The sequence below is a fragment of the Camelina sativa genome, chromosome 9 (assembly GCF_030686135.1).
Source record: "Camelina sativa cultivar CO46 ecotype springtype chromosome 9, ASM3068613v1".
Lineage (NCBI taxonomy): Eukaryota > Viridiplantae > Streptophyta > Magnoliopsida > Brassicales > Brassicaceae > Camelina > Camelina sativa.
Genome location: NC_141888.1, coordinates 24,508,861 through 24,534,771, shown reverse-complemented (window position 1 = coordinate 24,534,771; position 25,911 = coordinate 24,508,861). Strand labels below are relative to the sequence as shown.

Here is a 25,911-nt window from a genome sequence, read left to right as displayed (position 1 = left end):
CCAAAAGGGTTTACTCATTCAACTTGTATCATTAACACCACCATGATCCACCATCAACAAAGACAAAACCCTCTCACTAATTCTCACAAAAACCACACATGTAAACCAATCGTTAGCTCCATATGTAAGTGAAATCTTCTGCTTCATCTACAGATCACACTAATCTAATCTCTTAACACACTAACTGGAGAATCTCAACACGAATCAATACCTACCACCACCAAACCAAGAGTTGCCAGATCGGCGGCGTAGCTTCTGCGCATCTCTCATTCGCCGCCGGCAGTTTTAATTCTCCGATGAAAATAGTTTACAATGTGTTTCCGCACGTGCTTAGTCCAAATGAATTAATGGGCCAAGTATGGGCGTTTTAATTAAATTATAGCCCATTTGTATCTGTTATTAAAACACTTAAAAAAACACATATATAGTAGGGAATCCAAAGTTCATAAATTGTGCGATCAAGGGAAGTAAAAGTTACAAATTCTTTTTGGGATTGGAATTGGAATTGGAATTGGAATTGGGGGAAACAAGCGAAGATGAAGATGAAGATGAAGCTGAAGAAGAAGACGAAAGGAGGGAAGGCGATGAACCCTACCGATGTCTTCCGCAAAGAGCAACGACAGAAAGAACTGTTCCGTGTAAGTAATTAGGGTTTATTTTTTTATTTTTTTGAACAATTCTATTAGGGATGCTTATTTGTAAAATCGAATTGCTGAATGGTTTTAGTTTTGGTTTGTTGTGAGCTTCTCGAGCTCTTGTTTATAACATGAAATTTGAAAGACGTGCTCAGAGTATCAAGTTGTCATTAGTTTTCTTTCGCATATTCAATAGAAGTCTTTTGAACAACGATATTAATTTTTTCATTCTATGGTTTATAATTTGTGAAATAATGTGTTTTTATTTGCCTTTCTGTGTGGGTTAATTAGACTTTTGTTGTTGCTAACGCAGAACAAGTTAGTGAGAGATAAAGTAAGAGAGGTGGGAATTTTGAAGAAGGATCCTGAACAAATCAAGGAACAGATCAGGAAACTCGATATGTCAAGTAAGTCGTCATCCTCATTATCCTATAGTCTTAATTTGCAAAGTCTATCAGCTTATAAGCAACTGACACAAAGGTTCTAATTGATTATGGTGTAGAGGCGGAAGGTGCTTTAGACAAAGCAAGGAAACATAAAAAGAGACAACTTGAAGATACATTGCAGATGGTTGTGAAGAAGAGAAAGGTATAAACAGAATCCTTTTGGTTTCTTATTAGGATGAGTACATTGTTGGAATTGAATGTCGTCTTATTCTTCTTTCTCTTGTGTTTTTTTTTTTCTCTCCAGGAACATGAGGAGAAAATGAAGGAGCAGGGGAAGCCTACAACCTCTGTTATGTTTAGGTGAGTTGTTGAGTTCTTTAGTTCTATCAGTATTGAAAGTTAATATGAGTATGAGATGCCCCTGGCTTCCTATGATTTATATCTTGTTTCTTGTGTTTCTATATAGCCACCTACCCCAACAACGAAGAACTGGCGAGGAGGATGCAAGATCAAGGAACCTAACACCACAAGTACTTACTTAGCTTCTCTTCGTCTTTGTTTCTCTTTCCTGCTTTTAGATTTCCCTTACCTTAATATTGTTTGATGACAGGATTCTGTTTATTATCATCCTACATTGAACCCGACTGGTGCCCCTCCCCATGGAAAGCCACCCATGTATAAATCCTCAATAGGTACTATTTTTCTTTTGTCACATGCCGTTCTTTACCCATACAATGTTTCCTACCTTCTCTCTCTTAATAAAATTTGTTGATGTTGCAGGACCTGGAATCCCTTTAGATGGCGTTTTCTCTATCGGTGCTGTATCGTCTTCAAATACTGAGTCAGAAGATGCCTTAGTGACTGCTCCCCCGCCTCCACCTCTCCCAATAAATGGCAGTAGCCCAGGCTCTACTTTGCCTCTTCCACCTCCACCTCCGTTGCCTCCAAACCCTCCTGTTCCAACTACTGGACTTGCTTTTCCACCACCGCCCCCTGGTCCCCCACCAAATGAGCGGGTTTCAGTTCGTCCTCCTCTTCCGCCACCTCCTCCCCTTTCTCAATCTTCCCAACTACCTCCACCTGGCCTTACTGGAAGTGAAACTGGTAGCAATATCCTTTCCTCATCAGATCAAACCTTCAGCGACCATAAGGTAATTTTTTGCACTGAAACTCATTCTAGAGTATATACCAATGCGTGACTGATAGCTTTCTTTTTTTATAAGTTAGGACAAAGCAAGTTTGTGGATTATTAAAATTCTGCATTAGGTTGTCAATAATCAAAATTGTCTTATGAAAGTTACATATCAGAGAAAGGTTAAAGCGAGATTCATTTTGCGTTCTCATCGTGCAGGTCTCTACTGTGACTTTTATCCCTCCTCCCCCGCCTGGGCTTCCCCCGAAACCTGTAAGCAATGGGTCTGATGGTGGTCCACTAAATACTAATACTAGTAGTAGCAATCTTCAAGATGCTAACTTCTCCACAACGGTTACACCACCACTCTTACCTCAACACCACCAACCAGCTTTACTCTCTAATTTACAGCCTGATCTTCTGCATCCAGGGGTATTACACTTTCCACCGTTGCCTCCAGATATGTGTCCCCCTCCTGGACCCCCTCCTCATGGAATGTTGGTTCATCTAGGAGTCCCAAGGCTGCCTTATGCTCGACCACCTCCTATGACGAGACCGCCACTTCCTCCAGGACCAGCGCCTAATTTTCAAGATGGACATGCAATGAGTAGGCCATATGTGCCACAAAAACCATCTTATGTAAAAGCTGCTGCTCCTACGGTTGTCAAGAGACCACTTGCTCAGCACACACCTGAGCTTACATCCATGGTGAGTGGACATGATTTACAATAATTAATAGTGCATAAATATGGCCCATTTATCTGTACATTCATTTGGATTCTGATTTGTTTTCTGATATTCAGGTCCCTGCATCAGTTCGGGTCAAAAGAGAGTCAGTAGCTACAATCAAACCAAAGCCAAACACTTTGACAGCGACCACCCTGGGATTTACACCAAGGACTATTACAACTTATGCTGCCCCGGTGAAGCCAGCGTCGGCCACCAACACATCAGCACCGTCAAAGCCACAGAGCATCGACGCCTCTTATTCTGCTTTCTTGGAGGATATGAAAGCTCTAGGAGCACTTGATGGCTAGAATAGAAGCTATGAGACTGCGTAAGGAGATGAAGCAATTTCTTTATGGATCATATTATTAAAACATTTCAGTAGTAAAAAAATGAAACTAGACGACCTCAATGATTGTAGATTCCACAGGAGAAGTGAAGATTGTTTATCTTCTTCACCTTTTGTATTCTTTCACCAACTCTCAAGAGTTTGCCTCTCCTGATATATACAGCAACTCTGAGAGCTTGCCTCTTAAAAGATGTTTTCAAGTAAAAGCTAAAACATTTTGAGAATATTTTGGTTGGGTGACCGACCATAGAAACGGACCTTCAGTTTGAATTTGGTTTAAAGTATCAGAATCAAAATAGCATCATTTGATAAAGGGGAAAAAATGAATGATTTTTACAAGGATTCATTGACTACACAGAAACAGCAAAGGCGCTTATTTTTTATGCAACAAAAGCTGTTCTCATTGGAAATATAATTCTTTTTCTCACGACCAAGCGATATAAACATAACAAAACAACGCACTGTTGTGTCATCTCAAGTTGCAGCAATGAGGTTTGCCCGTCATGACCAATTTGTCCCACAAACAGATCATCTGTCTAGGCGATTGGTAATGCGCCGTTAAATAATTCTCTATGCAACCAAACTGGCAGAATTTAAAGCTGTGCACATAATCCACAGACTTCACGCTGTTGTTGAACTGTTCCACCCACATTCCCATGCTCACGTCTTCCATTTTGAATAACTAAACCAGGATGAAAATGATGTATATTACACATCACATAGCTATAAATTCTTATCTCTAATACTCTTTTTCAAACAAAGATGATCAGTTACCCTTAGTTTGTGTTGCTCAAACTCCTTTACGATGAAGTGGGAGATATCTCTTGACAGTATGTAGCCAGGACCATTGGCATAAGGTGGATAATCTTCCTCAGGCCATTCCTGTAGAACTCGTTGAATAAATTGAGTAAGAGTTTGAGATTTTTTACATTCCTGGAACAAAGAAGCGAAATACCAAATTTCTTCAAATATTACCTCATATGAAACAGCCCATTTCCCTTGGCGAAGAGGCTTATGATAATAATTGATGTTGCCAATGTACAAGCTTCTATCCATGGGTGTTTTCTTCACTTCAGTAAGCACCGCATCTATGCGGACAAATGTGTCATCGTCACACTTCATAACGTATTTGGCAGCCAACTGATAAGCCTACAAACCAAAATGTTGAATTCACTGAAAAAATGACACCAAATTTGTTGACTCGTTGATTCTTAGAATAAAAACCTCACCCCGTACTCGCAGATTGCAACAGTTTTCAGAACAACCAGGTCATAGCTGTCCATGTAAGGCACTATAACTATGTCCCCAAAGAATTCAGCTTCCTTCTTTAGCTCCACATTGACTGACTTCCTCGAGTGCTACGTTAATACCAAACACTCAGCATTAACTTTGTTTGGAAAAGTTACTGATTCCAACAGGATCAAGAAGACCTAAAACGACTAGCCTCAAAGAACCTTACTGCAACTACGCTAAACTTACCAATGCCACAAAGAACCGAGCCACTACTTTGGAAGATCGGATGAGTGTATGCTGCATCCAAGACTTCCTCACGGCCATCCGCTCAGCAAAATGATTACCCGCAGAAAGAATACCAATGAATAACTCAACTTCTTCATCATGTATTGATGGGGCCTGCCAGTTGCTTGAGAGCTCAAGGTACCTCTGAGGAGCAAAACTAGGGTGCGAGGTTGGGAGAGAGCCAGCAATAACAGAGTCAACATCTATATCCCCAGTAACAGTTAGACCAGTAGCATCCTCAAGCGTAAAACCCTTCATATAGCCAAAAGCACACACAAACAAATATCACTTTATGATCTTTTATTACTGCTCCAAAAGCAATTCAAAGAATGTTCTGAAGCATCACTTACAGTTCGGAAAGGGAAGGATGTGACATGCCTCCCATCAACACTAACGTGATAACCCTCCAATCCAGCCGTTAGTGTAAGAACGAAGAGCTTCTCCTCAGTGAATGGAAATGGCCATTCTACAGTTACTTTCTTACTCCGGCGTATAAAACGACTCAGCCACCATGTTGCCTTGTTATGCTCTTCTTTAGATGATATACCATTTTCTCCAACCCATTTCTCACACTTAACCTGACCATCAACTATGAAACAAAGGTCACTCTTTGAACCTGTGTCTGCAACTCTTAACTACTAATAAAGTATAACAGTACATTGAACTGACCTGTTTCTTCATCATCACTAGATCTCCAACCTTCACATCTTTGAGCTGAGCTCCACTGCATCCTATAACAAGTGTTCTGCTCAATCACAGGCTTACCACTCCAATCACCCTTAAGCCTAGGATTAAAGTGAAGAATCCGAGGTGGATCTTCACCTTCCACTGCCTTCAACCCCTGCAGCTCCATTATAAACTGTGAAACATTCACAGTTTCATCTTCTCCCTTCAACATTGTTATCTTCGGGTCCATCTCTGAGTGAGCAGCGCGAGGCTTCGCAACCACCGTGATGTGTGATCCCAAAGCTAACCCACAAGGAAGCTCAATGAGGTTCCCACGAGCTAAAAGATCCGACCCGGATAACGAAACAGAGAGCGGGCAAGAACTCGAGCCACGTTTCTTCTTCTCCTCATCTTCCTTGAAAGCTTTTGAGGTTTTCCCAGATTCAAGCTCTTCCCATAGCTTCCCACCAACTTCCCAAGCTACCTTGGCGGATTCAAGGAGCTCAAAGGACTCATCTTTACTACTCGGGTCGAATCTTTCCGGTTCAAACTTCAACCCGGATATAATCCTTACCGTTCTTCTCAGTTCTGAGCTAACCAGAGCTCGAGCAGGCGCTTCCGATTCTGTTTCTCGGTAGATTAATCTCCTGAAGGGACGACCCGGAGCTGGTCTCTCTTGCAAATCCCACTCGCTACCGAGCTTCTCCGGTCGGGTCAACCGATCCTGTGATAAAGTATTGAACCCGTTTCTGTAGACGACGGGGATTTCGAGCGTGGTGACTAGAAGTATGTACAGTAGACCAACCAACATTAGTATCTGAACAGATCTCTTCTTGCTGAGAGAAACGAACATTACGAAATTTTCCCACTTGTTTGGTTTTGACAGCTTCGAGTTCCTCATTGCTTACTTATTTTTTTCTCGAATTATCCACATAAAATCAAAATCAAGAACGGATTCAAATCAGTTTCACAGTGAACTGATTTGAAGAGATGATGATGAACAAGTTTGTTTATTCAGAACTTGAAAATATAAGCCTTCTTCATTACTACTGATGCTGACATTTACACAAAAAAACCGCCGTTACAGTCACATCATAAACTTTTTTTTTTTTAATTATTTTTATTTTTAATAGTTTTTCAAAATTTTAAGATCGTTGGATTTCTCTTTCTCAACGGCATTATTTTTAAAAATACACGAGTTCTTGTTTTTGTGGATAATTTATAAGAAGAATTCTAAAACAACTCGAAGTTGCAGAACTTGCAACTGAGGTGGTGACTGGTTCTCCCGCTATCTCCCGCAAACGCAACGTTTGCGGGTGGTAGCGGTTGCTAGCAATTGGAACCAATTACACAAATCGTTCCCAATCGTTCTTAATCGCTCCCAATCGCTCCAAACCACAGAATTTTAAAAGCTGCTTCCCGCAAGCGTTTGCGGCTGCGGGCAATTGCAGTTGGATTTTTTTTTTTTTTTCTTTTGTAAAAAACTTAAAAGAAATCAATGATTGTTGTGAAACACTTAGTGGACTCACTAGACCGGCCCATATACTAAGCCATGGAGCTTAGGCCCATCGGCCATACTCAGTCCATATAGGCTCGGCCCATTGGCCAAAGCCTTACTCGGCCATACACTCTTATGTCGGTCTAACCCTAGCTTTGTAATCTACTATATATATGCATGTAACCTTTGGGAATCAATAATAAGAAACACAAGAGTTTATCCCTAAACCTCTACTTTCATAACACGTTATCAGCACGAGTCTCTAACCCTAAAACCCTAATAGGCAGCCGCCGATCCTTCTTCCCTAAACACCCTAAAAATCGCCTCTTGTTCCTTCTTCTTCTTCGAGAATCTCTTGATCTCGAAGTTCTGTCCGATACACAAGCTTCCTTAAACTTGTGATCGAGTTTCTACCAAAACCCTATCGAGGTTTGGAGTTACTTGGCTCGGGGGTGAGTTCGCGCGCAAGTTCTAGTTCGCGGGAAGGAGATCTAGTTCGCGGGAAGCAGCTTTCAGTTCGCAAGGAGGCTGTTCGTGGTTCGTGGTCCGTGGAAGCTGTTCGAGGTTCGTGAGAAATCTGAGGTCTTTAGCTCCCAGATCATATCCGGTCAGAATCCTAAGGTGTTAAGGTAAACTATATCGAACCCTCTCAAAACCTTATGACCGAATTTAAACCTAAAACTATCGGACCATTAAAACATCCAAGTACACAATCTAACAAACCCTAAATTCTATAAATCCTAAGACTTAAAATCAGATTGCTTAGGTTGTTAGATTGTTTGAGAAATTGCACCATAAACATCAAGCTTTAAAATCCGAATTTGATTGATTGCATAGTCTAAGATTGCTTGAATTGTTATGTTGCATAAGAACCTAGAATTAAATTGTTAGAAGCATAGAGAGATTGATCTAACTGTTCTAGGAGATTTAAACTTGGATTGTTTCATGCATCATAAGATAAAATCGGACCATGTTAGGTTGCTAGAAAAATCGGCTGCATGAATTTTAGTTCCTTGTGTTCTAGGGTTGAATCCGATCAAGAATAATAGAATTGTTAAATTTCCATATTTGTGAAACTTGAATTCGGAATTAAAATATTAACAAGGATAAGTACCTAAAAATATAGCAATTATCCTAAGTCCTAAATCCTAGATTAAAAAGGAAACTTAAGAAAAGGAAAACATACTTGAAATTGTTGCATGCATTAGCCTATTTGCTTTTGTTGTCTTGCATGCATGAATTTAAACCAAAAACCAAATATGATAAGGCATGGTCGGTCTCAAATATCGCATGGCCTAAGGCATGGTCGGTCTCAAATATCGCATGTCCTATTGATTGAGTGCATGGTTCGATCTCAAATATCGCATGCTAATACTCGGATGTCTTGTTTCTGTTTTGCACAGATGGCAAGTGTTAAAATCCCAGATTACGCTATCCTGCAAAGAGACGGTGATAACTACTTGCAATGGGTAGTAGACACCAAGATGAACCTGGAAGCAAGAGATCTTTTCAGGTGCATTGAGAGTGAGAATGAGTGTTCCGAAAGGAGCAAGGCCACGGCAAGCTTGTATATGCGCCGCCATATGGATGAGGACCTCAAACTGCAGTACCTCCATGTTGAAGATCCTCTTGAACTTTGGACAGACTTAAAAGACAGATTTGGGTACAAAGAAGTTGTACTACCAAAGGCTCAAGAGGATTGGGAAACAATAAGGATCGATGATTTCGATTCCTTGTATGAGTACCACTTAGAGCTATTTAAGATAGCAACAAACCTAAAGTTATGTGGTCTCGAGGTCACTGAAGAGGACTTGATAGAGAAGACACTCTCAACCTTTCACACTGATGATGAACTGCTCCAGCAGCAAATTCGTGAAAGGAGCTTCAAAACATATGTAGACATGTTTGAATGGCTTTCGGTGATACTAAAGATGGATGCAGAAACAAATGTGGTGCATCTCGATGATAAAGATCATGAGAAGGATGACTCCCCATAGACTCCCTATCTCCTTAAGAGGATGAATGAAATTTTCGGTTTTTATTTTGGTTTTAAGACTATGCTTTTATGCTTGATTTATTTCTATGTATTGGATAATTTATTTGGTTTAAATTCAAGGATTTATTTCATAAATTATTTGCCTTATTAAGTTAAAACATAAATGTTGTTTTATAGAAATGGCTGAGGATATGAGTGAACTAGTGGTGAACTAGTGGTGAACTAGAGATAAAAGATATTTTATAAACCTCACCATGAAAAATGCCAATGTTAGTACAATTGCGGGTATAGCAAACCTTATAGAGGGCTACGGCCAGGCTCACGTGTTGTTGCCTAATGGAACACACATTGAATTAAGTGATGCCCTATATTCACCCAGCTCCAAGAGAAACTTGTTGAGCTTTAAAGATATAAGATTGAATGGTTATCATGTTGAAACCAAGGGTGAAGGAACTAGAGAGTTCCTATATATTACAGAAAATATAAATGGACAAAAGAAGGTCCTAGAGACTATACCTGCACTAGCCACTGGCTTGTACCATGCAAAGATAAATATGATAGAGGCTAACTTGGCAAAGCATAGAATGTTTAGTGAAGAATTCACTTTACGGCATGACCGGCTAGGCCATCCGGGTTCGAACATGATGCGTAAACTAATTAAGAGTTCGAATGGGCACAACCTAAGTGAAAGGAAAGTTATCCCTAAACATCTCACGTGTGTAGCATGCGCACAAGGGAAACTTATTATAAGGCCTTCACCAGTAAAAGTCACAAGAGAGACTTTAAACTTTCTGGAAAGAATTCAGGGAGATATTTGCGGACCAATACACCCATCTAGTGGGTCGTTTAGATATTTTATGGTGATGATAGATGCATCAACCAGATGGTCGCATGTTTGCTTGTTATGCACAAGAAATCTCGCCTTTGCAAAGATGTTGGCTCAAATTATAAGGCTAAGAGCACACTTTCCAGATTTTCCACTTAAGACTATACGTCTAGATAATGCTGGTGAATTTACATCCCAAGCGTTTAATGATTATTGTATGTCCATGGGGGTGAGTGTGGAACATCCTATGACACATGTCCATACACAAAATGGACTGGCTGAGTCCTTCATTAAACGAATACAAATGATAGCTCGACCATTGTTAATGAGATCGAAGCTCCCTGTGTCGGCTTGGGGACACGCAGTATTGCATGCAGCAGAGCTCATACGCATCAGGCCATCTAGTGAACATAAGTATTCACCATCCCAACTATTAACGGGTCATGAGCCAGACATATCCCATCTCAAGACATTCGGTTGTGCCGTTTATGTACCGATTGCTCCACCACAGAGAACTAAGATGGGACCTCAGAGGAGGATGGGAATATATGTTGGATATGAATCTCCCACCATAATAAAGTATCTCGAGCCACTGACAGGAGACCTGTTCAAGGCCAGATACGCGGACTGTCAATTCATTGAGTCCGAATTCCCTGTAATGGGTGGTGAGAATAGCAAGCAGGTCAAGGAATTAACATGGAATCAAACATCCTTAAATTGGCAAGATCCTCGAACTAGAGCATGTGATGCAGAAGTTCAAAAGATTATACATTTACAGCAGCTAGCTAATCAATTGCCAGATTCCTTTGCTGACCCAAAGAGAGTGACAAAATCGTACATACCTGCTTGCAATGCACCAGTACGAATTGATGTTCAGAAGGAACACAATACACAAGTTGCTACAGAGTCTAAAACCCGTTTGAAACGAGGTAGACCATTAGGTTCCAAAGATAAGAATCCTCGGAAGAGTAAAAGAGGTGCATGTCAGACCGAGGCTCAGGGAATTACCGAGAAAACAGACATGGCCGCGGCAAGTGATAAGGAGCCGGATGGGGTTCAGGACGCTGAACCTCTAGGTCCTGAGAGTATTGATAACGATGAAATATCGATCAATTATTTCATGTCTGGAATTACTTGGAACCGTAAGGATATCGACGTCGATGATATTTTCGCATATAAGGTAGCACTTGAACTAAATGAGGATCTAGAGCCCACATCCATATTAGAGTGCACTCAAAGCAAAGATTGGCTTAAATGGAAAGAAGCTATTGATGTGGAGCTAAACTCTTTGAGGAAGAGAGAGGTGTTTGGTCCGATCTTGAGGATAACACCTGAAATTAAACCAGTAGGACATAAGTGGGTCTTTGTAAGAAAGAGAAATGAGAAGAATGAAATCGTGAGATACAAAGCACGGCTTGTAGCACAAGGATTCTCTCAAAGACCAGGAATTGACTATGAGGAGACATACTCCCCTGTGATGGATGCAACGACTTTTAGGTATCTAATAAGTCTGGCTGTAAGAGAGAAACTGGATTTGCGGTTAATGGATGTTGTAACTGCATACCTATATGGTCCACTGGATAATGAAATATATATGAGATTACCAGAGGGAACAGAACTCAAAGGAAATAGTGGTTCTCGAGAACAGTACTGCATAAGGCTAGACAAATCGCTTTATGGACTGAAACAGAGTGGTCGAATGTGGTATAATAGACTTAGCGAATTTTTGGCAAAGAAAGGCTATAGGAATGACCCCATCAGTCCATGTATCTTTATTAAGAAGTTTGCAAACAAAGGATTTGTGATAATAGCAGTCTATGTGGATGATTTAAACATCCTAGGAACCTCTGGGGAAATCGCCCAAACTGTAGAATACCTCAAGAAGGAATTTGAGATGAAAGACCTAGGCAAGACAAAATTTTGTTTGGGATTGCAGCTTGAGTACAGAAGCAATGGCATCCTTGTGCATCAAAAGGCATATACAGAAAAAGTACTCAAAAGGTTTAATATGGAGCAGGCTCACCCATTGACTAGCCCCATGGTTGTGAGAAGTACACAAGTGGATAAAGATCCATTTGCTCCCAAGAAGGCCGATGAAGAAGTTCTCGGGCCTGAAGTGCCTTACCTCAGTGCTATAGGAGCGTTAATGTTCCTAGCTAGCCACACTAGACCAGACATAAGTTTTGCCGTGAACCTCCTAGCGAGATATAGTTCTTGTCCGACCATAAGGCACTGGAATGGTATTAAACATGTTCTGCGATACCTACAGGGTACGACAGACTATGGTTTATATTACACTAACTATAACAAAGATGGTTTAGTTGGTTTTGCTGATGCAGGTTATCTCTCCGATCCACACAATGGGAAATCACAAACAGGTTATGTGTTTACATACGGTGGTACAGCAATCTCTTGGCGTTCTATGAAGCAAACCCTTGTTGCAACATCATCAAATCACGCAGAGATACTAGCAATGCACGAGGCCAGCCGTGAGTGTGTTTGGTTGCGGTCCATGACTCAGCATATACGGACAGACAGTGGATTGGAGGACAGCAAAGAAGCAACCATTATTTATGAAGATAACACAGCATGCATCGCACAGCTCAAGGAAGGTTACATCAAGGGAGATCGGACGAAGCACATATTACCAAAGTTCTTCCATACACATGAATTACAAAAGGCCGGAGAAGTTCTTATAGTGCAAGTTCAGTCAAGTGAGAATTCAGCCGATCTCTTCACCAAATCGTTACCGACAACTACTTTCAGGAAGCTCGCGCACCAGATTGGAATGCGGAGACTTAGGGACTTGGAGTGATGTTTGGAACAGGGGGAGCAATGTGTGCTGTACTCTTTTTCCTTCACCAAGGTTTTGTCCCAATGGGTTTTCCTGGTAAAGTTTTAATGAGGCAGCATCCCCTAAGCACATTGCAGCGATCCCATCCAACATAGGCACGGTTGTTCGTCCAAGGGGGAGTGTTGTGAAACACTTAGTGGACTCACTAGACCGGCCCATATACTAAGCCATGGAGCTTAGGCCCATCGGCCATACTCAGTCCATATAGGCTCGGCCCATTGGCCAAAGCCTTACTCGGCCATACACTCTTATGTCGGTCTAACCCTAGCTTTGTAATCTACTATATATATGCATGTAACCTTTGGGAATCAATAATAAGAAACACAAGAGTTTATCCCTAAACCTCTACTTTCATAACAATGATAATGAATTTTTTTTTTGGTATATCTTCTATATAACCATTTTACTCATTAAGGATGAGAGAAAATGAAGTACGGATACGATTGCAGAGATTATAAAATAAACAATTATAAGAAAATAATATTCCAAATAACAATAATCCGGAAAACTTGATGTAAATTTAATGGCACATCGCACATAAGTTCAAAAAAATCTAAATAAATATAATATATCATCAGAAATTTAAGAAAATAAGATTATTTGTCAAAAAAATTAAAACAAATCACCAGTGACTCTTCTCAACTCTCACTTGACCATTCCTACCGATGTAACTACTGACCCACGATCTAAGAGAAAAGAGAAAAGATCTACGATCTAAAGCATATGTTTTGTCATTTATCAAATTACTTGATTAAATTTTTGGTGAAAAGCCAAATGCATAAAAGAATAAATATTTCAATATGAAATTTATTTGTTTTTTAAATAATTATTTTTAATATTTTTTAAAAAATTTGAATTATAAATCATGTTTAATAAAAATTTTGGTGTTTTTAATCATTTCTATATTATATATCACATTTATTATGTTCCAACCGCTATTGTACCCGCTGGTCAACCAGTCGTAAACCTCCCGCAAATGCACCAATTTTAAACCGCTAAACCAGTTGTTCAAAACACTTAATAACGCTTGAAACTGCAATCGCTCGCTTCCGCAATCTCCCGCAACCGCAACGGCAGCGTTTGAACTAGTCAGGCAGTGAGATATACTCACTCAACGTAGTATAATGGGCCTAGTTTGGGCTTTCAGCGGCCTAATTTCGTAGTTTGTGTTTACTTAAATAAAGTTTACTATTAAAAAAAACGACGCACGTTTCTCACCTCCCAGAGCAAAACGTCATGCAAGTCGAAACCCCATCGTCATATGACCATGGAAACAGAACGAAACGGCGAATCCGACGAACGGAAACCCCGAAGAAGACGATGGTGGCGATTTCAATGTACAGAGGCAACCTTCACAAAGTTCCCCACGTAAAACGCGAGTGGATGATGCCGGACCATAATCTCTCTAGAAAGGATTTCAAATCTCTCCTTCATCGCCGTAAACGAGCCCTTTCTCGTCTCCCCGTTGATTCCAACCCTAACGCGAACCTTACCGTCAAGACTGAATTGGTTGCCGTTCAGGAGGATCCGATTCTTCCATCTGAAGAGAACGGTTCTTCTGGGAAGCAGAAGCTAGTTGAGGTGAAGAGAGAGGAGGTTTGTGGGAATCAGGTTAGGGAAGATGAGAACGACAGAGGTTTTGAAGGAGCTAGACCAGACGGTGGAGATCTTCCCGGAGGAGTGACGGAATCCAAGGAAGCTGATGATGTGCCACACGAGGATGCGGCGAACGAGAAGGTCGAGGTTTGTTTAGGTTTCTTTGATAATTTTCAACTCCTTTATGATCCTACTATGGGATTTGAGTATAAATTAGCTGATTTGAAGCTGAAAATATCATGTTCATTGAGAGATTTGTGGTGAGCTAGGTGAAGTAGATAGGAATATTGGGAAAACTAGATCAGTTTAGGTGAATTTATCAGTATTAGTGGCAGACATGTTGAATTGTAGAATAGCCATTGTTGAAGCGAAGCCGCCATTGTCTCAAGCTTTGGGCTGTGTCCTCAAGTAGTTTAAGTTGCATTGATGGATGTTGTTGTCACGTAACAAGTCTTATACATGAAACAATAGCCGCAAGAGAGTTTACCAATATGGGTCGTAGTTTTGTTTTCCTGTGTTTTAAATGCCATCAATCAAAAAGTCTATAGCTTTATTGTTTTGCGTTTCGTGACTGTATTCTCTCTTTCCGAAATAGGCAATTGAAACAACCGAAAAAGTACCAAGCGAAATAGAGATTAAACGGAAAGAAGTGGAGGACAGGTTACAAGTTTTGAATGCAAAGAAACACAATCTAGTCCAAGTGCTTAAGCAGGTCAGTCCAGTATCTGTTCTTCTCTCTAGAAAAGTGTTTCAGCTCTATATACTAATATCGATGTATTATGTAATAATACTTTTGTCAAATTAATGGATACACAGATATTAAATGCTGAGGAAGAATTGAAAAGACGCAGCTACATGCAACAGCAAGGAACAACAGCAGCGACTCTTCCTGCTCTTCCACTCCATGTGGATGTCTCTAATGACTCGGGAGGTAATGCTGGTGCTCAAATGGAAGGTGGAGAAACTGATGATGCAGCGAATCATAATAACGCTCAAACTCGTACTGTGCAACGACTTTGTGGTGCTTCTTCGTCATCTGAATCTCCTCTCAGAAGAGCAGCAGCCTTTTCACAACACAATAAGGTAAATATTCAATTCTCCTTCATCTTATACAACTATATAAACAAATTACTTAGAATCGTTGGATCCAAAATAAAACATGGGATCTCTTTTCTTCTTGCTCTATCTCTGGTTTTGGATTCATATATATATATATGGTGATTGGCTATTGTTAATGTTTCCCAGGTTCCGCATACTTCTCGATGGAGCCCACGAGTGGCTCCTAATCAACATGGTGCTGCAGTCACTGTCTCTGCATCTGGAACAAACTACATTGCTTCATCTCCTTCACCAGTTGGTTCTGGTGGCACTTCTGTTTTCAGAGAATCACGGCTTCAGAGTCCATGGAATTAGCAGCTCTTGTCTTTTTGTTTTTCGTAGCTATAACGTGTTCATATTGATTGATGTATAAATCAGACTCATCCATATCTTATTAGTATTACTGCAAAGTGCAAACTAATATAATCAGGAAGAATCACTGTTTCTCAAAGGGTCATTGTTGTTTTTTCACGTATATGAATAATTCCCAAAAGCTCTTTTTATTGCACAATCAAACCTATGAGCATCTGCACCATATACTACTAAATCCAAGATATTGTATATATCTTCATTTTGAGGATGGAGCCGATCGCCAGATACAAACGCTGCATCCCGATCCTGAATCTTAATTGATGACCATCCAGGCTCTTTGATCACGCCTTTAGACTTCATATCTTTCCTTACGTTTGCAGCTTCTTCCAAGTTCCCTGTGCCTGAATATATATTGGCTAGTGTTACAAGTGCAGTTGCAGAAGTAGGATCCAGCTCTAGAATCCTCTCGGCCGCCCTTCTCCCACGTTCAGTGTCTCCTTTGGCCCTACACGCAATGAGAAGTGTGGTCCAGACTACATCGTCCTTCTTCCATGGCATGTCATTGATCATCTTCTCTGCATCGCTTAGCCTTCCTGCTCTACATAAAAGATCAACCATACAACCATAATGTTCCTTGGCTGGTCTCATATTATACTTCTCTTGCATCAAGTTGAAATAGTGAAAACCAAGGTCAAGCTGTCCCGAATGAGTGCAGGCGGTGAGAACGCTGATGAAAGTTACAGAGTCAGGTCTAAAACCAACCTTTAGGCTCTTCTCAAACAGATCAATAGCTTCTTTGCTCTTTCCATGTTCTGCAAATCCATTGATCATAGCTGTCAAAGAAACAATATCATCTCTATCTGTTTCTTCGAATATTTTTGAAGCTTCTTTGATACTTCCGCATTTCGAGTACATATTAATCAGACTACTACGAACCGTGGGGTTCTGTTCTAGACCAAGATAAAGAGCAAGCGCGTGAACTTGTCTGCCTCCCTCAAGAACTGTCATGTTTCCTGAAACACTCAACAAACTAGCAAGAGCAAAATCCGTTGGTTTTGTCCCCGCTTGTCTCATCCATGAGAAATACTTAAAAGCTTCTTCTCCAAAACCAGCTTGAGAGTATCCTCCAACAATCGTGCTCCACGAAATAATGTCCCTGCAACTCATTCCTTGAAACAAAACAGAAGCCGAATCTAACTTCCCACATGCTGAATACATCTTCATCATCGAGTTACTCACTGACAAAGAATCACCTAGACCTAGGGAGAATACATTACAGTGGAGCTGCTCGCCCCACACAAGTCTAAAAAGACTCGCACACGCAGAAAAAATCGATGCAAAAGTTTGTTCATTAGGAGGTACTTGAGAATTTCTCATATTTATAAACGTCTCCACAGCTTTTTCCTCTTGGCCCATTTGATTGTAAGCTACGATAAGGCTTGTCCACGAAAAAACATCCTTGTCACTCATATTTCCAAACAAACAAAGACCGTCCTGCATTTCCCCACATTTAGTATACATAGTAGCGAGCGAGTTAGCCACACAGAGAGTATCATCAAAGCCTCTCACTACCACATGAGTATGAATCTCCTTACCATATTTAACTTGACGTAAACCAGCACAAGCCTTCAAAACACTAGCAAATGTAAAAGTATCAGATGGTTCATTCAGTCTGGTCATATTCGAAAAGTACATCAGCCCTTCCTTGTAACGACCAGCGAGAACCAAACCCGTTATGACTGTTGTCCACGCTACCGCATTTCTAAAAGGCATCTCACTAAAAGCTCTACAACTCTTGTCCATCTTCCCAATTCTCTTATACATCTCAACCAAAGAACTTCCCACGTACACAGAGCTGAGAAGCCAAGACTTCACCGCGTAAGCATGTAAAGATTCACCATACCCAATGTTGGAACTTTGACCACAAGCCTTGAGTGCAACACTTAGCACAGAGGAATCAGGTAAGACGACGGCAGGATCAACAACACGACGCATAGCGGAGAACAAAAGCAGTGCTTCGTTAGAGTCGTTTGCAGTCACGTATCCTTTCATGATGGTTGTCCATGACACAACATCTCTCTGTGGCATTTTATCAAACACTTGGCGAGCATCTCGTAAATTCCCGGCGTTGACGAGACTTCGAAGGTGAGAGTTGAAATCAAATGTGACCACCACCTGATTCGTGATACGGTTCTCCCCCACCGGTCTCTCCAGTAATGAAATCGAAGCTGTACAAAACCGTTGGATCGTGCCGCCATTTCTCACACTCAAAATCATGTCTTTAGTTTTTTCTTCACCTGAAGAAAACAAAACATTCACTATAGTAGACAGAAGAAGAGTCCAATCAAATTTAACGTAAAACGGCACATCGTGCAGTCAAGGATTACGAAAACGGCATGTTGTCCAGTTACAAGGTCCTCTTTGAGATTTTTTTGGATAAAGTGATTTTTGGATACAGTGACTGATTGATTTATCCAAAACCCAAACGGTAACGCTAGCTCCGATGTCGGAACCGGAGCTCCTAATGGATCCTCCGGTAGTGAACGAGTCATCCTTCTCTGAGGTTTGGCCATTTTCAGTGAACTATGGTATCCAATTACCGATCAATTCGGGTCAAGACTTCACTAGTCGAAGCGAATTATTCGGGTATTCCGGTAACAGTTACATGTCGGCGGCTGAGGAGTCTACGGTGACGGAGCTAACCGGAGGAGGAAGAAAGAGACGACCTTTGACCAGCGTTACTCGATTGGTGAGCTTTTGTTTACATTTTCATCACTTCGCTTAAGCTGGATCTAGGATTAGTTTATAGTAAAGTTGATAACTGTAATTAGACGTAATCCTCTGGAATTGGTATTTATATAAATATGACTAGTTGATTCCTTAATGGTTGTTGCTGTGTGAGTACAAGTGATTAGTTTATTATGTTAGTACAAGTGATGATTTTTGAACTCAATGGTTGTGTATGTGTATATAACTTTGAACAGAAAGAATCAAGGAAGAAGAAAATGAAAGTTTGTGGTCCTTGTGGATCTGATGGAGAAACTGAGTATGGTTGGAGAGCTGAAGGTGAAACAAACTCAGGTGGTGGAAGCAAAGAAACAGAAGAAAAGAGTCCGGCAAAGGGTTATATTCACGTGAGAGCAAGACGAGGACAAGCTACTGACCGGCACAGTCTAGCAGAGCGGGTATGTTTTGAAAGGGGTTTGTTACAGTTACACGGATTGGCTTGTTCTTTTTGTTACTCATATCAGTGTTATGTTCAACGTTTTATCATGTATATTATTTATCTACAGCATGGTTTTTATTTTAATTTACAGGCTAGAAGAGAAAAGATCAGCGAGAGGATGAAATTTCTTCAGGATTTGATTCCAGGATGTAATAAGGTACCTTGCTAATAATCCTTTTGTCTTTGCTCCTGTACATGAAAATACAATTGCTTCATGTTCATTGCACCCGCTGTTTTACCATTAAAGCCACTGTTACAACAATGCTTTAACACCTTCGAAATATTTATAAGAATGCTTCTATGATTCAGATTATAGGCAAAGCTCTTGTGCTTGATGAGATTATCAATTATATTCAGTCAATGCAACGGCAAGTTGAGGTATGGTAGCCATTTCTGTGTACTTTATATCTTTCTTCTAAATGCTGCACCTCTTATAATATTATTATTAAGCTATAAGAACGAATTTGGATGCAGTTTCTATCGATGAAGCTAGAAATCGTTAATTCAGATGTGAGCAGTGGTCCGGAAGTAGGAATGTTTACTTCTGGAGATGTAAGCCCCAAACTCCTTTCTTTAGAAATTCTTACGATGCTACTAAAATTACAGTTCTTGGTAATTGTTGATCACAAGGTTTCCATCATCAATACTACATTTGCTTCAAAACATCAAACTTTAGACTCTGTTGTCGATACAGTTCAGTGGTCCATATAGTAGTTTGGTTCTCTTATAAACGTATGATTTTTTTTTTTTTGTTCATCTGTCGCTATTGATTGGATATAATTAATTGATTTTATCTATAGAGTTTTCATAACAAAAGTCAGCCTACAAACTTGCTTGATCTTTGGGATCGATAAGAGCCACTGACTTTTGTATGAGCTATTGATGTTGTATTTTACAGCTTAATACTCTGCCGATTGAGGTTCATCGAACATTGTTCGATCAACAAGAAGCTGACAAAGCCCTAGGGTCTCACAACCGGACTGGCTCCATATGAGAATGAATGGAAGCTTTGAACGAACTGCGTGATTGATCTTCTTGAGGGTTGTGTCTTGTGTTTGTGTATATAAATTAGCAGATAGTACGACTAGGAAATAGAGACGAAGCGTGACTGTTATCATCAGAACTCAGAAGTAAAGATTTAATTTAATGCACCAGAGATAGCCTCTGCATATGTTTCATCATTAACAACTTTTTTTATTGTCCTTTGTAATACTCAATGACTGTGACAGACTCATCATGTCTTTGATAATGTCTTTATTATCCTTTGCACCTAAAAAATACACCCAACAAAAGAATTTGTAAAAGTCGATACCTAATGAACCAAACGTAGTGATTAGTAGTTTTAAGAGAAGGCCAAGACGGCTGCGTTTTTAGTTTGGTTATCTTATTAAAACCTTGTATAGTTCACACCTCAAATAATTTTGTTGACGTAGATAATGAGTTTTTTTTTTTCTTTTCATTTTCTAAAACTGATTCTTGATTTTATAAAGTGATGAAATAATATAGTATGGTAAGTGTTTTTCATCAAGACCTACATGGATCAGTGGGTGGATAATACGTTCGGATCAACAACAGCTTTAACATTATTTATCAATTTAAGCTCAAGATTCAATTCAAGTAATTGGATTGTTAGAATTTTTCCAAAATATTAGTAGGTTGATCGAGAGAGAACGGATTTGGGTTCCTTTCGTAAGTGTAAAATGTGTGCATAACGAAGCTTAACCAATAAACCAGAAGAACAGCATCACGGCTCAAGGACGTAAAGATCCAAACGAACCAACTGGATTCACAATCCAATTTAGCAACATAACGGCTGATACCGACCTACTTCCAAACTTAAATATAACTGCTACTTACTTGGGTCGACCGTGGAAATTGTATTCTAGAACAGTGTTCATGCAAAACTACATGAGTGATGCTCTCAAGCCTGAAGGATGGCTCGAATGGAACAGAGATTTGCATTGGATACATTATATTATGGTGAGTATATGAACAGCAGACCGGGGGCTAGTCTTGACGGTCGTGTTAAGTGGCCAGGATACCATTTGTTGAATACTTCGGCCGAGGCTAATAACTTTACGGTAGCTCAATTCATACAAGGGAACTTGTGGTTACCATCAACTGGTATCACTTACATTGCTGGTTTAGGTTCGTAAACTAATCATGTTTTATTGTATGCTTTATAGTATCTCTTTATATATCATTTGTATTATTCTATACATTTATTATTTGTCTGGTTGTTATATATTTTGTATATGGTTTTGGTGAGAATTAATCTACAAGTTTGATATTGTATGGAATGAGGAATTTTTTACTAATATGTCAACCACATTTGTTTCGCGTATCGTCGATGTTCAAACTCTGGATTTTATAAATCATGTATATCATTTTCTGAAATAGTATTCGAGACATATAAGATTTTTTTTTCAACGACATATATAAGATTTATAAGTACAAAAATTGTATTAGAAAAATATACAAAAAAAAATATTTCATAGCAAATTATGCACTATGTATTAACAACATAATTAAGAATCAAAAATCAGATGATTAACAATAGAAGAAATATCAAATAAGGAAAATTTAAAGAGATCTCGCCTACGGTGAGAGACAGAGCTAGGAGGAGAGAGACAGAGCTAGGAGGAGAGTCCTCATTTGTGTTTACTATAGGTAATCTCAAAGGAGATACATAGAGACGTATGAAAATCAGAGAAATAAATGCAAGATAGTGAAATCAGAGGACATGTTATAAAGCAAATTTCAGCTTGTGGTGTCTATTTTTTCTTGGTTTCTAATCTGAACCGAGATACTTTTTTTAATTTAATCTAGACAAAATTAAAAACAAATCTATAAAAACTAATTTTGTTTCAATGATAAATTTCCTATATGTCGTGATAAGTAACAATTTTAGGTCATGTAAAAAAAAAAAATTCTAAATGCGTTACAATTATGAAGTACTATATACATATGACAACTTTTCGACAAAATTTCTTTAACGAATATCTTTTAGTTGGAAACTCAATGAAAAATCTTGTATAAAAGAATTTTTGAAATCATTTACGATCAAATAGAGGGGTTTTGCTCATTTTGTCTGAAGAAGTGTTGGAAAGACGATTCTTTTTAGTTAAAACCCGATTAAAAAGATGTGAAAAACAAAATTACAAAAACATCTCTCGGTCTGAGGAATTAATCTGAGTTGTTGTTGTTGTGTTGTTAACTCTTATTTTAATTACAAAAATTCTCGACGACATATTGTCCTTATGGTTTTTGGCACAACTATGTCGCGTTGGATTGTGTAGTACTGATAAATTAATGCACACATTGATCCCACATATTCCACATTTTAAATTCAATATAACGGAAATTTTGGTACCCAATAATAAAACCAATGAGATTAGAGAAACACAAAAGAATTTAAAGATTTTTGGCACGCGAAAAAAATTTTTGCAAGCTAATAAGAATAATTTATTTTATACCATACATATTTGATTTTCAAGGAGTAGTAACGTTGAATCATCTCAGGGTTAAGGGTTCTTGGACTAATTGGTGACTTTCTTATGTTTTCATGTATGTAGAAAGCTAGAGATATAGTATTAGAGTAGAGTAGACTCGGGGTATAATAATAAAGATATACTGTAGTATATTAGAGTAAAGCTGAGATATACTTGTAGAATTTGATACATGTCGATATTGTAAATAGCAAGATCATAACACATGTCTGTCAAAATGAATAAATGTTTCAAACAACTAGACATGGTAACGTATAGTTGGTGTAGTTCTCAACTCATTATCCATCATCCCAAATAAATAACTGAAGTAATAAATAAAATAGTAGTATATCTATAGCATAATATTTTTCTGACATTGAAATTAAGAATCTTGAATTTTGAACCTATTTTAAAACTGCATCGTTTGTAAAAATTTAAATAATGAATTATAAATGCTGAAAGAATTATAATACTAAATGAAACAAATTAGAGTGAAAGGGACTGATTATATAACAAAAAATAGTAAAAAAGAAAAAAGAAGGTAAACTTAAATTACGTTATCGCCAATTAAGAAGAGGTGAAGAGATGATTAATGTGAATAGTGTTGATTATAGTTTAGCTGCTATTTTTAAAACTCTGTGTCTGTCATTAAACTCTTTTTATTAAAAGCTACTTCATATATCCTATTAAAAAAAATGTGCTTGTTTGTTTGAGTATATTTTACAAATATATTGGCCGTTGATAGGCACTTTTGGAAAGCTTCTTCGTTGTTAAAAAAACCTTGCGATAGGATTAATAATTTTTAAACTAAACTAATTATTTTCCAGGCTAGAAATAAGTGATTATAAGATTGTATAGGATACTGACACGTGTCTCGGTTGTATCGCCCTAGCCATTGGATCAGCGTTATATAGCTTACGCTTAACGGCTTGAGAGGGATAATAAAAAGTGTGTGTTTTTCTCTGTTCGTTCCTGGAGAATCATTTTTCACTTTTCCCACACAATCGCTTCATCCGTCTCTTCCACAACTGATTCTCTTTCTTTTTCGTCTTTAGTTTCTTCTTGAATCTTCCGAGAACTCTACTCGTTTCTTCCAGATTCTCCAATTTAGCTTGTGTTTTTCTTGAATTCTCTCAACTTTACTCTGTTTCGCTCATACTTGTTCAATCGACGACGTACGAATCGAATTTTGGAACTTGTCGCTCTCCGTTATTGCATTTCCAAGTTGGGCTTAATCGGATTTTGCTTCCCACTCGACACCCTCTTCGGTCCCTGTGTTTCGATACCGATTCTGTCAAGGTACGAATCAAATTTTTTTCCTGATACATGCTCGCTCAAGATTCAAGATTCATCTTGTAGTTAGTTCGTGTGTTCGTTACTTATGGTGGGAATCTAAGAAATTGGTAATCTTGAATTTTGTAATTAGTTAGTGTAGAAAAGTAAGATCCTTGTAGAATCTTGTAATTTAGTTGTTTCTAAGAAATTGGTAATCTTGAATCTTGTGATTGGTTAGTGTAGAAAAGATCCTTCCTTGTAGGCAATAATGGTGTTAGCTTCATCTTTGTAGGTACTCTTGTCAGATATCTCATAGTTTTTTAAGCATCTACTGAAAGATTATGAGCTGTGTGTGGATAAGACTCTAATTTTGGGAAATTTGCTTATTCCATCTCAAAATTTTGAAGATTCGTTACCCTCTGTGTTGATAAGACTGTAGTAATTAACATTTTTTTTGAATCCTGCAGATGGTTGATAAACAGTCCAATGATCTTAAGAAAAAAGGAGGAGGAGAGCTTTGGGAAGAGAATAAACCTGAGAAGCTGGGCGAGAAAATCCACAAATCTCACCGAGAGAAGTTAGCACCTGCTGATGAGAGGATGCAAAGATCAGACACAAGACTCTATCTCCCAGCAGATCTAGTGGAGAACATTCTCATAAGGCTTCCAGTAAGACAACTTGTGAGGTTTCAAATCGTTTGTAAAGATTGGAGAAGTCTCTTAGGCCAAAGCAGATTCATCTACGCTCATCTGAAAAACAACAGCCACAAGTTCCTTCACTCAAGAGACTCTTCTCAGATTTGGATAGTAGAGAACTTGGATCAATCTCCTCTATACTTCAAACTGTGTGATCTCCGTGGTGAACATATCCGAGGTATCTCAGCCTGTGATGGATTAATTTTGTGCAACACTTACTCTGGCAAAATTGCAATCTGGAACTTACAAGTACGTAGATGGCTACCCGATAGAGAGTTTGTGTCCTTTGATGACTGCTGCTGCCTTGGACGCACAAGAGACATGATATACAAGGTTTTAACCTTCAATCTCGTTGCTAGCCGTTATTATGATAGTGCGTTAAATACACTTGAAGCAGAAATATGTGATCTCCATTCACAGAGCTGGAAGTCTGTAGAGATGGATGACACTTGGACTTTGTATAGGAATAAGTTTGTCGTGCTATCACTGGGAGGAAATTCGTTTTGGTTAGCTTGCTGGTGTGACAACAATGAAGTCTTTGTGCAGTCGTTTAACTTTTCCACGGAATCGTTTATACCAGTTAGACTTCCTTTTGTGGTCAAGCCATTGGATGAGACTACAACAGCTTTATCGTGTTTCCAGGAAGATAGAATCTCTCTCCTTTATCAAAGACACAGAGAACTTACTGAGCTGTGGGTTACTAACAGAGTCGGAGATGAGGTTCCAGTTTCAGCTTGGACGAAACTTTTTAGCATCACAAGTGATCATCCTCTCATTCATCATGATCCCAGCTACTTTGTCAACCTAAACAATATCACAATCTTTTGTGAAGAGGTAACAGCAGCAGGTGATGTTCAGATCAAATTGTTGAAATTGTCTCAAACTAGGGTGGAGCGAACAAATGTGCACAGGTATAACCGTTCGAAGACAAAGTGGTGTGCCCCTTCAAACAACTGTGTTTACTTTCACACTTTGGTTCCTGTAGCAGGTTAGATAGATTTCAACAAAAACTTGATTGATTGTGATGTTTTGTCATGCTAATGTTGTGTTGTGTTATTTCAGGATTGTAAGATGGGAAAGACAACCTGAACTTGATCAGCAAAAACCCACTGATGCTGTCTTGATTCTACTACTAGTACTTCTACATGTTGTAATCTGAAAGATGTATATACAGATACTGACTCAATATCAAAAATATTTTGATACCTAGAGGTATAGCCAGCCATTCAAAGAGTGGAGTCGTGGTTAGGTGAGTTAGATTTTAACAGATAGATCCAAGTTTTATTACTGTTATCCTGTTGATTCTTCTTCTTCTACTAGCTAGTTCTACAAGCTGTAATCAGAAAGCTCTTAAGAAATATAAATACAAATTTTGAATCATTACAGATTTGAATCAGCTTCTTCATTGTGGCTTCAGCTTGCTTTTTGAGCTTATCTTCTTTCTGCTTTATTCAGCCTGTTTTACGATCTACAACATTCATTATTTTCTTAATAAGGGTTTGAAACCTTGCACTCAAAATATGCAGAAACACCACTGTATCATCAAAATTACTTGTCCACGGTCAGATATTCAAGAAGAAGACACCATGAGATGAGATGTGCTGTTATAGAGTTGACCCAGCCATAACAGCTACG

At 39.0% G+C, this 25,911-nt stretch overlaps 7 protein-coding genes across 11 annotated transcripts; 5 read left to right on the top strand and 2 right to left on the bottom strand.

Annotated features, from left to right (window-relative positions):
• The first annotated feature begins 289 nt into the window (after positions 1-289).
• LOC104711259 (protein EARLY FLOWERING 5) lies at positions 290-3,452 on the top strand. 2 transcript variants are annotated; one of them, XR_015565974.1, is made up of 10 exons: positions 429-638; positions 949-1,042; positions 1,138-1,223; positions 1,326-1,381; positions 1,488-1,551; positions 1,632-1,713; positions 1,802-2,172; positions 2,373-2,507; positions 2,584-2,861; positions 2,957-3,452. XR_015565974.1 is itself a non-coding variant. In XM_010427948.2 (9 exons), exons 1-9 carry the CDS (start codon positions 537-539, stop codon positions 3,188-3,190), a joined length of 1,578 nt encoding a protein of 525 aa, XP_010426250.1. In that variant the 5' UTR covers positions 290-536; the 3' UTR covers positions 3,191-3,452. The 2 variants fall into 2 exon arrangements, 1 of the variants encoding a protein (XP_010426250.1); XM_010427948.2 differs by having other exon boundaries at positions 290-638; positions 2,373-2,861.
• A 58-nt stretch (positions 3,453-3,510) lies between these two features.
• On the bottom strand, positions 3,511-6,480 carry LOC104711258 (hydroxyproline O-galactosyltransferase GALT6-like). 2 transcript variants are annotated; one of them, XM_087464735.1, is made up of 7 exons: positions 5,416-6,480; positions 5,097-5,335; positions 4,708-4,998; positions 4,458-4,586; positions 4,204-4,377; positions 4,003-4,110; positions 3,511-3,910 (listed from the first exon to the last, which is right to left on the bottom strand). In XM_087464735.1, the coding sequence occupies exons 1-7, from the start codon at positions 6,311-6,313 to the stop codon at positions 3,698-3,700; spliced, it is 2,052 nt and encodes a 683-aa protein (XP_087320861.1). In that variant the 5' UTR covers positions 6,314-6,480; the 3' UTR covers positions 3,511-3,697. The 2 variants fall into 2 exon arrangements, with proteins under 2 accessions (XP_087320861.1, XP_087320862.1); XM_087464736.1 differs by having other exon boundaries at positions 5,097-5,324; positions 5,416-6,443.
• A 1,833-nt stretch (positions 6,481-8,313) lies between these two features.
• On the top strand, positions 8,314-8,907 carry LOC147938683 (uncharacterized). The gene has a single exon (XM_087465722.1). The coding sequence runs from the start codon at positions 8,314-8,316 to the stop codon at positions 8,905-8,907; it is 594 nt and encodes a 197-aa protein (XP_087321848.1).
• Positions 8,908-13,794: 4,887 nt separating this feature from the next.
• Positions 13,795-15,731, top strand: LOC104711256 (uncharacterized). 2 transcript variants are annotated; one of them, XM_019229284.2, is made up of 4 exons: positions 13,795-14,323; positions 14,778-14,894; positions 14,999-15,265; positions 15,428-15,731. In XM_019229284.2, exons 1-4 carry the CDS (start codon positions 13,823-13,825, stop codon positions 15,593-15,595), a joined length of 1,053 nt encoding a protein of 350 aa, XP_019084829.1. In that variant the 5' UTR covers positions 13,795-13,822; the 3' UTR covers positions 15,596-15,731. The 2 variants fall into 2 exon arrangements, with proteins under 2 accessions (XP_019084829.1, XP_010426247.1); XM_010427945.3 differs by having other exon boundaries at positions 13,795-14,329.
• LOC104711257 (putative pentatricopeptide repeat-containing protein At3g47840) lies at positions 15,643-17,991 on the bottom strand. 2 transcript variants are annotated; one of them, XM_087464170.1, is made up of 2 exons: positions 17,188-17,991; positions 15,643-17,086 (listed from the first exon to the last, which is right to left on the bottom strand). In XM_087464170.1, exons 1-2 carry the CDS (start codon positions 17,188-17,190, stop codon positions 15,749-15,751), a joined length of 1,341 nt encoding a protein of 446 aa, XP_087320296.1. In that variant the 5' UTR covers positions 17,191-17,991; the 3' UTR covers positions 15,643-15,748. The 2 variants fall into 2 exon arrangements, with proteins under 2 accessions (XP_087320296.1, XP_010426248.2); XM_010427946.3 differs by having other exon boundaries at positions 15,643-17,991.
• Positions 17,992-18,095: 104 nt separating this feature from the next.
• Positions 18,096-19,990, top strand: LOC104711255 (transcription factor bHLH79). The gene is given in 7 exon segments (XM_010427943.3): positions 18,096-18,341; positions 18,577-18,777; positions 18,910-18,975; positions 19,128-19,196; positions 19,293-19,370; positions 19,717-19,779; positions 19,782-19,990. Coding segments are annotated over 7 exon segments (786 nt in total). The 3' UTR covers positions 19,845-19,990.
• A 2,807-nt stretch (positions 19,991-22,797) lies between these two features.
• Positions 22,798-25,656, top strand: LOC147938682 (putative F-box protein At3g22650). Its single transcript, XM_087463640.1, has 3 exons — positions 22,798-23,605; positions 24,049-25,264; positions 25,339-25,656. The coding sequence occupies exons 2-3, from the start codon at positions 24,049-24,051 to the stop codon at positions 25,344-25,346; spliced, it is 1,224 nt and encodes a 407-aa protein (XP_087319766.1). The 5' UTR covers positions 22,798-23,605; the 3' UTR covers positions 25,347-25,656.
• The last annotated feature ends 255 nt before the right edge of the window (positions 25,657-25,911 follow it).

Excerpts from the sequence above, each read along its gene's own strand:
- LOC147938682 (XM_087463640.1), top strand. The coding sequence starts at position 24,049 with ATGGTTGATAAACAGTCCAATGATCTTAAGAAAAAAGGAGGAGGAGAG.
- LOC104711258 (XM_087464735.1), bottom strand. The coding sequence starts at position 6,313 with ATGAGGAACTCGAAGCTGTCAAAACCAAACAAGTGGGAAAATTTCGTA. Across the intron at positions 4,999-5,096 it reads CATCCTTCCCTTTCCGAACT|GGTTTTACGCTTGAGGATGC; the intron begins GTAAGTGATGCT and ends GGCTATATGAAG. Across the intron at positions 4,378-4,457 it reads TTGCAATCTGCGAGTACGGG|GCTTATCAGTTGGCTGCCAA; the intron begins GTGAGGTTTTTA and ends TTTGGTTTGTAG.
- LOC104711256 (XM_010427945.3), top strand. The coding sequence starts at position 13,823 with ATGCAAGTCGAAACCCCATCGTCATATGACCATGGAAACAGAACGAAA. Across the intron at positions 14,330-14,777 it reads CGGCGAACGAGAAGGTCGAG|GCAATTGAAACAACCGAAAA; the intron begins GTTTGTTTAGGT and ends TTTCCGAAATAG. Across the intron at positions 14,895-14,998 it reads TAGTCCAAGTGCTTAAGCAG|ATATTAAATGCTGAGGAAGA; the intron begins GTCAGTCCAGTA and ends ATGGATACACAG.
- LOC104711259 (XM_010427948.2), top strand. The coding sequence starts at position 537 with ATGAAGATGAAGATGAAGCTGAAGAAGAAGACGAAAGGAGGGAAGGCG. Across the intron at positions 1,043-1,137 it reads CAGGAAACTCGATATGTCAA|AGGCGGAAGGTGCTTTAGAC; the intron begins GTAAGTCGTCAT and ends ATTATGGTGTAG. Across the intron at positions 2,862-2,956 it reads CACCTGAGCTTACATCCATG|GTCCCTGCATCAGTTCGGGT; the intron begins GTGAGTGGACAT and ends TCTGATATTCAG.
- LOC147938683 (XM_087465722.1), top strand. The coding sequence starts at position 8,314 with ATGGCAAGTGTTAAAATCCCAGATTACGCTATCCTGCAAAGAGACGGT.
- LOC104711257 (XM_010427946.3), bottom strand. The coding sequence starts at position 17,869 with ATGATTTTGAGTGTGAGAAATGGCGGCACGATCCAACGGTTTTGTACA.